Here is a 10,014-nt window from a genome sequence, read left to right on the forward strand (position 1 = left end):
CTTCTGATCAACTTCTGAACTGTTATTGATAAAAAATTTTGAAACATCTGGTTTTTTCATAGGGGGGTACTTTTTATACAGGGGGGGTACTTTTTGGTAGGGGTATAAAAAGTATCCGGATACTTTTTATTCTGCATAAAAAGTATCCGGATACTATTTAAGCAGGAGGTACATTTTATGCATGACACCGGGCCTTGGATTCATGACATCTAGTATAATCTCCTTGCCTAGAACTATCTGCATCGCCTACCACTACACTTCCTCACCTGCTTAAAAGGAAGATGTCTTGGGGTTCTGTGTCATTTATTCAATAAGGAAACACAGTGTATTATATACCTCGGAAGGTTAAAGAATTACTGTCCTGATTGTATTTTGTGCGATATGTAATTACATATGTACAATTCGTATCCCTTTTGTAACTATGACCATGTCGAGAATATCGGTCTGCTGGTCACTGGAGAATTGAAAACTTCTCTTTAAGAACGTGAAGTGGCGTAGTAGTAGGAGCTGCTGATATTTTCAAGGGTATGTGATTTGTTGTCGTATGTCGTGAGTATGAAGATGCAGGGTACGAGTCATAAAACTGTCTTCCCTCGGTAGCTTGTGTGTATGGTGATTTGGTGTCGTATGTCGTGAGTATTGGGCTCGGCAGGGTACGAGTCATAAAACTGTCTTCCCTCGTAACTTGTGTGTATGGTGATTTGGTGTCGTATGTCGTGAGTATAATAATAATAAGAATAATAATATACAGCATTTATATAGCGCCCTATATAATTTGTAAAATTACTCTAAGGCGCTTTACAACATATGGATAATAGTAATGGTTATAATTGTGAAAACAAACAACAAAGGCTTGCAATCACTTTCATACATTTAACAAGCAATGTGCACATAATTGAACAAATAAAAGGGTGGTATTTACATGACGTCTTTGCAAAGATTCTAAAATGCAGACGTGAAGAGGTGAGTTTTTATGTCCCTCTTGAACTTGGCCAGGGTATTCGACTTCCTAATAGCAGATGGTAAGCTATTCCACAACGTAGCCGAAACCCTCCCAAAGCATCTGTTTCCGTAGGTCACAGTACGAGATTTTGGGACACACAACAAAGATTCTGACTCCGACCGCAGTGATCTTGACGGCTGATACAGGGTAACAAGTTCCTGTAGGTACTGAGGAGCTGTTCCATTCAGTGCCTTGTATGTGTATACCAGAATTTTGTACTGCGACCTGTATCGTACAGGTAACCAGTGCAACGAATAAAGCGCAGGTGTGATGTGCTCTCTCTTTCGAGTACGAGTAACTAGCCGTGCTGCAGTGTTCTGAACCCTCTGCAGACGACTAGTTAGTTTGTCAGATATACCACAGAGCAGGGCGTTACCATAATCCAACCGAGAGGTAACAAGTGAATGCACCAAAATCTTGCATGCATCTGCAGTTAGAAACTGCCGAATACAGCCGATGTTCCTGATCTGGTAGTAACAGGATTTGGCAATAGCGTTCACTTGTTTCTCCATGTTCAGAGAACTGTCAAAGTATACCCCTAGGTTTTTAACAGCTGGAACAGTCTCAATAGTTCTGGCACCAACCTTGAGCTGGAGAGCCATTGTTTGCTGACACTTTGGGGAAAAGACGATTAGTTCCGTCTTTTCCTGATTAAGTTTAAGCATGTTGGCGTTCATCCAGATACTGATATCTGTCAGACAAGCTTCCAGACTTTCTGAGACTGTATTCCAACTGTCCTGTGGTTTTATGACCATGTAAATTTGTGTGTCATCAGCATAGCAATGATAGCGAAGGCTATGGCGACGACAAATCTCTCCAATCGGTTTGGAGTACATACAATATTTTCGTGGTCCTAACACCGACCCTTGAGGAACCCCGAAATCTAGTACTTTGTCATGTGAGGTGGCAGATCCGATGGCAACACACTGTCGTCGTTCACTCAGGTATGACTGTATCCAGCATAGTGCGGTATCAGTCACTCCATAAGAGTATTCCAGACGTTTATAAAGTATGCCATGGTCGATGACGTCAAATGCAGCTGACAAGTCCAGCATGACAAGCACCGCTCTGCACTTGTTATCCAATGCAGAAGCTATATCACTATGTACACGTAGGAGGGCCGTCTCAGTAGAGTGTCCCATGCGGTAGGCCGATTGCATGTTGTCATGGAGACTGTTTGCATGGAGATGAACCTCTAAACGCCGGGACACAACCTTCTCCAATATCTTAGACAGAAAAGGCAGATTTGAAACTGGGCGGTAGTTTTTCAACTCCTCCTTGTCCATTCCAGGCTTTTTAACAATGGTCTGACATGTGCCTTCTTGAAACATAATGGAACCTTTGACTCAACCAATGATTTATTCATGATTGCGGTAATCAAAGGAAGCAGTGCTTCAAGACATTGCTTTAATAGGTCTGTAGGCAGTGGATCAAGCTCAAAGGACTTCGATTGCGAGGTCATGATGATGTTGCGCAACTCGTCCTGGGTATGAAGCTCGGCAGGGTACGAGTCATAAAACTGTCTTCCCTCGTAACCTGTACGTATGGTGATTTGGTGTCGTATGTCGTGAGTATTGGGCTCGGCAGGGTATGAGTCATAAAACTGTCTTCCCTCGTAACCTGTATGTATGGTGATTTGGTGTCGTGTGTCTTGAGTATTGGGCTCGGCAGGGTACGAGTCATAAAACTGTCTTCCCTGGTAACTTGTGGGTATGCTGATGTGATGTCGTTTGTCGTGAGTATGAAGGGTATGCGTCATAAAACAGTCTTCCCTCGTAACCAGTATGCATGGGGATTTGGTGTCGTATTTCGTGAGTATTTGGCTCGGCAGGGTACGAGTCATAAAACTGTCTTCCCTCGTAATCTGTATGTATGGTGATTTGGTGTCGTATTTCTTGAGTATTGGGCTCGGCAGGGTACGAGTCATAAAATTGTCTTCCCTCGTAACTTGTGTGTATGGTGATTTGGTGTCGTATGTCGTGAGTATGAAGATGCAGGGTACGAGTCATAAAATTGTCTTCCCTCGTAACTTGTGTGTATGGTGATTTGGTGTCGTATGTCGTGAGTATGAAGCTCGGCAGGGGACGAGTCATAAAACTGTCTTCCCTCGTAACTTGTGTGTATGGTGATTTGCCTGGTGTCGTATGTCGTGATTATGACGCTCGGCAGGGTATGCGTCATATAACTGTCTTCCCTCGTAACTTGTGTGTATGGTGATATGGTGTCGTATGTCGTGAGTATGAAGCTCGGCAGGGTACGAGTCATAAAACTGTCTTCCCTCGTAACTTGTGTGTATGGTGATTTGGTGTCGTATGTCGTGAGTATTATATATAAATATAAATTCTGTTCTTAGGTATCAGATTAACCGAAACATTCCATATCAACCAAACGTTTCTATCTTTTATCTTGCACGTGACTATATCGACATCATGTTTCTAAATTTAGGTCCGGATAATTCCATGTATTATACTTATGTGTATATTTGTTACATTTTTACATTATTGTTGGCTTTAATATTTATTTTGTTATGTTTTATTGAACAAGAAATTATGATTATTTGTTTAAGCGATAACCAAGTTGTTTAATTCACTGAAAATGAAAACTTTATGAAGACAGATGAACATATGGGGTGAATCTTTTACAAAAAAAGAAAATTATGAACTGTAAATGAGAACCCTAATATTTGAGAAGATAATTGTGTACTTCTCAGTTTATTGGTTCCAAACAAATTGTACGTGTTTCGAAATGTAACAAACAAAGAAGTGGTGTTTGTAGTTTTATTGTGGAAGGAAAATAATTTGCATTCAAAACTGGAAAAAACGGAAAACTAATACGAACTGTAGATCTCGGAATGTTGTTATTGCTAAATCTGTGTCAATGTTTCTGAATTTAATTACATTGGATTGCGTCAACGTATGACACTTCACAGACAAAAAAATGACCATCTTGGATTTTTAATTATGAACAAATGACAAATTCCATGCTATTCCTACATATCAAGCTGCAAAAGATATTGTTCAAAGAAAGTCAAAAGAATCATTCTTAATCGATGCATTAAAACACGATTTAAATTTAAATTGTTCAAACATCACAAATCGTTGCATGAATAGATAAAGTAAATGCATGCTTAAGGTATAATCTGCTATACTGATGCCGGTAACTATATATCTATTTCTGTAACACCGTGTTTGTTGTTCCTCAAATGTGGACGTCAAATGTGGATTGTTAATGTTGGCATCATGTTTGAAGGGTTGTATAGTGACGTGATAAAGTATCATGACGCCATCACTGTTTTGTGTTCTGGTTTTGTCCCGTCAGCATGGATAAACATTTCCCCTGACGAACTTCTAAAGAGATGAAAGTACTAGAGATGTACTGAGAAACTCTTTTTATAAACAAACCTATATCACTGGAAATATTTGAACACAAGTTATTGCCTATAATCTTCACATTGATGAACACAAACATACGTAGTGAATTCCCCCACTTCCTAATTATTACATCAAATCACTACATAATATACACTTTAGCAAGTACTGAAAAACACTTAATATATTTATGAAAATTAGCACCAACCTTGACCTTTGTCTTTATGTTGGTGCTAATTTTCATAAATATATTAGGTGTTTTTCAGTACTTGCTAAAGTGTATATTATGTAGTGATTATATTATGTATACTGAAATACATGGTATTTAAAAAGTTCCAGTATATTTCCGTGATTACAGTTCTTTTACACAGCTCTCTAATGCACAGTTGTGTAATTTGCATAGCCCCGCACCATCATAAGTATACAACACGCACTTGTCAGAAAGGTTGCAACGAAATACCAAACAAAACAAAAGTGGTCGATGATATTTGCAACTTCCTTCCAAGTCAAGTTATCCTCTTCAACATCCGGTTCCGGTATTGGTTTGACCCACGTGTTTTCTGTGTCCAAGCCTGGTTCTTTATCCACATGTTTTTTAACCGAGCCATTTGTTCCGTCCTTTTCTGTATGTACTTTCATTTTACAACGACACCCCTTCCATGAGGATGTGTAAGACATGAGCCGGATTACCCTGCGAGTAGTTTTTGATATCGGCACTTCGTCAGAGTAGTGGTAGCATCTGATCACGTAGATTGTGATGATGACGGAAACGACCGATAGCAACAGGGTCATCAACAGCAGGACAGCTGGGGAAAAGACATTACAACATTATTGATGCAATACGTCACTTCCGCTTGTGGTAAGGTGTATAGTGAAAAGGAATATGTATGATTCAATTTTGCTCCTACATGAAATAGAGAAATAAAAATAATGGACATGGGGCGTCACGGGTCACTTTTCATCTTTAATTTATTTACCAATTTCTGAGATAAATAATATATTGGTTAATTAGGGCTATCTTTCTAGGGGCAAAATTTATTTAGTGCGCATGCGTAGATGCCTTACCGAAGCAATGCAATTGCGTTGCTATGCAGAAATAGCCAAAATATTTTAGTGTTAGTATTAGTGTTTTTGATCATTTAGCATGCAGAAATGAAAGGTTCCTAAAGTGGCAAACAAAAATTCCTTTTCACGAAAGAACATTGGTAAGACAATGTTTAAGCATGTCAAATATTAATTTGTTTGTTGCATGCGGAGGCTTTCAAAAGTTTAAAAGTGTCAAATTAATTTCTTTCAAAACGGCAAATTTCAACCAAATAGCGCACAACAGACGATACTCACGCATTTTATTATCAAAATGCGGGTTTATGTCTCTCTTTTTAATGCCATTTCTCCTAAACTAGTTAATGAATTTCATATTTCATATTTGCATACTTTATATATTCCAGATTACGAATATCATTCAAATCCCCGATGAGGCCGGGAATGACACCGAACACCTCTAGACCTTTGTAGCGTAGGAATAAAGAATGATTCATCTCCTCACACACACCACTGTATACATGGTAACAGGATTTCTGTAAAAACAATAACTTTTCCTCACAGAAGGAGAATAAAAATATGATAAGAACTTACAGAGCAGAGACGTGTTGTCAGAAGTTGTAGGTATGTGATCAGCCACCAGCGTCAGATATACAGCATACGCCAATAAAACGGTGAGGACAAATCCAAGCTTTTCTCCCGATTCTACAGTTAACGTGAAAATAAAGCCGTTCAGAGTAGCCAGGAATAAGATTGGCATGATGGTATTCATCACAAAGAATGCAGGACGACGTCTGAATTTTGGCACGACCACAAAAGTGACCATTTGATGCCCAGCTCGCTCTACAGTTTCTGTAAAGGACGTGGATTCTACGTATTCCCATTCGCCATTCTCATCATAAAAATCCAAATCAAAGATAGCTCCCGCGGCTGCCATCAAATTGACCAGATCTGACGCATAACTCCATGCGGTGATGGGGATCGGGCACTCTTGTGTGTCAAAGGGGTAATAGGCAGGATTGGTGTCGCAATGCAAGGCAAAGTTCCGAAGTGGAAGCCATTCCATGTCACCATTTGCCGTGACACGTATAGGAGTAATGCCGTCATCCAATATCTCAAGACCATCTACTCTAAAGGTAAATAAAACAATAGTATCAGGCTTTGTTTACTGTATCATGTAAAGGGACAATGCCATTATCTAACATCTCCAGGTCACCTTCTCTAAAGGTAAATAAAACAATAGTATCAGGCTTTGTTTACTTATCACGTTAAGGGGCAATGCCATCATCCAATATCTCCAGACCACCACCTCAAAAGGTAAATAAAACAATATGATTAAACTTTGTTTACGGTAGCACGATCTCCAGACCACTTACTCTATAAAGGTAAAAAAAGAGCATAATATAATACCACTAGTAATACTTTGTTCTGGTTAACATTTTACCAGTTATCAAAAAAATAGTCAGAAGCCCTTATATGTAGTAGAATGTCAGACGCCTTAACCACTTGGCCACCGCGGACCCTTTGTTCAATAGTATTACGCCATAGACAATACAGAAACTTACACATAATTATAACATATAACATCCTTAAAATTCCAGGAGTCACGCTCACTTACGTTATCTTCACCATATTGGAGGTGTGTAAAAAACGAAAGCGAGCGCATATCCTGGAATTTCGTGTCTAAAACAAATAAGGGTAGGTAGGAAGGCAATATTTGTTTTTTAATCTTTATCCGGTACATATAGGGGAGTTATCTTGACTATAGCAGTTAAAACTAAGGATAGATAGCATAACTGAACAAAGAACGTTTTTCTATTTGGCCTACGTCTACAGACAACATACCGACATGAATCTGATTGCAAAAGAAAAAGAAAAGGTTAGAATTTAAACCATCAGATTCCAATGTAATAAAATTAGGATTAAGTAGTTGTTTCCCCTACTTTGATATATCAACTTGTTTATATGTGTTTGTATGTGTTCTAATGTCTATGTCTATGCCAGTACCACTGTTTGTTACTGTGTCTGGAGAGGGCTGAAATAGGCTATGCCTGCTGCCCACTCCATTTGTCTTTTAAAAATGAAACTTATATAAATCAATTGTAAAAGAAATGAAATATATTTTTGATACGTTAAATAACCAATATGAGAAGGAAACAATACAACAAACGTCACTTACGAGTTGATGACTACTAAAGGTGGGTACCAAACGGTATCATCGTTAACGCTGAATGTCAGTACACTGGAGTAGGCCCCACCCCAGGCTAGTCGAGGATCGTTCCAGGTCTGAAATACATAATTATTTAATATAGTAATGGCGTGAGCGAGAATCCGTCGACTAACAACCCTATATAAATTATGTCAGCCTCTCCTGAGGAAAACGAGATCACTGACCATTGCATCATGAACACTTGCGAATGGCGAAATAAGGAATAACTAAGTAAAAGAAAATTTACCAGAGATTCACTCCACAGGAAAAAGCTATCACAGAAATAAAACATACAGGTGACATATAATATATTTTGTCTTCATGTGTTGACTCTGTTGAATAGTTTATCCTCGAGTGTTGATATGTTTATTTTGTCCTCGTGTGTTGATGTTGTGTATATACGTGTGTGTTGTCTTTATGGAATACTTTGTCCTCGTGTGTTTGTTTTTTGTTTATACTTGTGTGTGGGATATGTTGTCCTTGTGTGTTCACTGCGGTATATTTTGTCCTTGTGTGTTAACTGTGTTATAAGTTTGTCCGTCAGCAGTCAATATCTATCACAGTGGTTAAAATGATTAATAAATTGAGTAAATAACCCACAGCATCAAAAGATAAAGCCAAATTGTATTACAGCGTCAATAAAAATGGCTAAATTATAGCATGTTAAAAAAAACAATATACTACAGCGACAAAACATCAAGATGAAATATACAAATAAAAGCGTCATATGTAAGGGTAAAATAATAAAATAAAAACTTAAGTAAAAAAACAAAAATATTAAAAAGAAATATTAAAAAATTGTAGTTGGTATCCCCTGCTTAACGTTCAGCATTTAGGACACTGGCTACAACTGGTTCGCCCTTAGTCAGTATTATATGACCGAGAGGAATGCTGAGCAAGCCAACCTCGGCATGGTATTTCAGAGATAGCACTATAAGATATAAGTCAGGGTCAATACCAAAAGATAAGATACACTACATTGTCAACACATATATGTGAGAAATATCAAAGAGTAAAACATTGAAGACAATATAGAAGGAAATAAACGTCGGTACTGAAAGACCCTGTTATGAACCGAAATGGCGCGCATCCTCAAAACCAGAACAGACTGATCAACTGGCCCACTGATGTAAACCGGTTACCATCTATAAGTTACGGTTCAGGGTGCATCTGCACCAACTAGTGTAAACAACCATTATAGTAACCCCAATGACTTGTGTAAACGGGTAACACTACTGGATGGGGTAAACAATGGTTTTAGCACTGCGACACTTTTGCAAGTAAAGACGGAACACATTTTCAAACGTAATTATCGGTAGACTTCATGGAACATCGAAAAATGGTCGGACACTGTGCTGCCCGCGGGATGACACGCTAAATCCCTAGTGGGTAGCGCCAAACACTCGGCATGTCCGCTATTCAACGTCGGTACAGTGTTTCTACGATAGGAAACAAACTTACTTGTATGATAGTTCATGGCCTTACATTATCATGTCGGACACCCGAGTCCAGTTTTCAAGCTGGTCAGGCTGACGATCGGCAATCTGAACAGAGCCTGCCATTTTCTCTAACTTTTGTGACATAGGCGCTGATTGGTCCGTTAAATTAAGAATTAAGAAGCCAATAGCAGACTCTGTTCAGATTTCCGAAATTATACTGCATGATATAAGGCAAATCATTCCTCAAATTAAAGAAAAAAATATGTTCCTTTCGATCTGGACTGCTACCGGCGTCATACTAAGAACAGTTATGACAAAATCGCATGTTTTCGGGAACTGGGTCATTTTACTAGAGGAACGGAGTTAGCAACCTTGATTATAGTATAGGTGTATTGACAGACGAGGCTAGTACCTGTGATTTCACGTGACGCGACGTCACAATGGGTCGACAATGCCGTGATGTCACGAATTCCAATGCCAAAATGCGGAAAAGGCAACGTAATTAAAATAAAATCTTACAGACACATACGATTTGCAACGGTCATTGGATCAAATTATTAATTATTTTGGAGGATTTTATCGTTAAGCTTTTCAATTACCGGGAATTCTTTCAGTTGTTATGAATCAGTACCAGTAAACAGGAATATATTTTTTGTAAGTTGCTGTTAACATATTGGTTTATGTTTTTAAAAACTTCATTTGGTACCTAACGCTTTTGTTTCGAAATATTCCATATCAATAGGCTTACAACAACGCGCGGTGTCCTAGCTAAGTGTCATCTCAAAATTCCTTGATACATGATACTGTCTTGCGTTTAATTCAAAATAAATTGCGGATACTACGAAAATGCAGTTGTGTATATTCAGCATTTGGGCACTTAAACTAATCTCCAACGATCTAATGGTCTCCGTGAAATGACAGGATGTCTCATTGTTTGTTTACAGTGAAATGACA

At 38.6% G+C, this 10,014-nt stretch overlaps 1 protein-coding gene across 1 annotated transcript in view; it reads right to left on the reverse strand.

Annotated features, from left to right (window-relative positions):
- Window positions 1-3,772: 3,772 nt before the first annotated feature.
- The window catches only part of LOC110461596 (neuronal acetylcholine receptor subunit alpha-5-like), an 18,585-nt gene continuing 12,343 nt past the window's right edge, over window positions 3,773-10,014 (reverse strand). Inside the window, exons 4-6 of the mRNA XM_021515135.1 lie at window positions 7,592-7,698; window positions 6,007-6,542; window positions 3,773-5,177 (exon numbers count right to left, since the gene is read on the reverse strand). Of these exons, the coding sequence (XP_021370810.1) occupies window positions 4,747-5,177; window positions 6,007-6,542; window positions 7,592-7,698 (1,074 nt within the window). The 3' untranslated portion in view covers window positions 3,773-4,746. The remainder of the gene's footprint in view (window positions 5,178-6,006; window positions 6,543-7,591; window positions 7,699-10,014) is intronic.

This window comes from Mizuhopecten yessoensis, unplaced genomic scaffold (genome assembly GCF_002113885.1).
Source record: "Mizuhopecten yessoensis strain PY_sf001 unplaced genomic scaffold, ASM211388v2 scaffold10639, whole genome shotgun sequence".
NCBI lineage: Eukaryota > Metazoa > Mollusca > Bivalvia > Pectinida > Pectinidae > Mizuhopecten > Mizuhopecten yessoensis.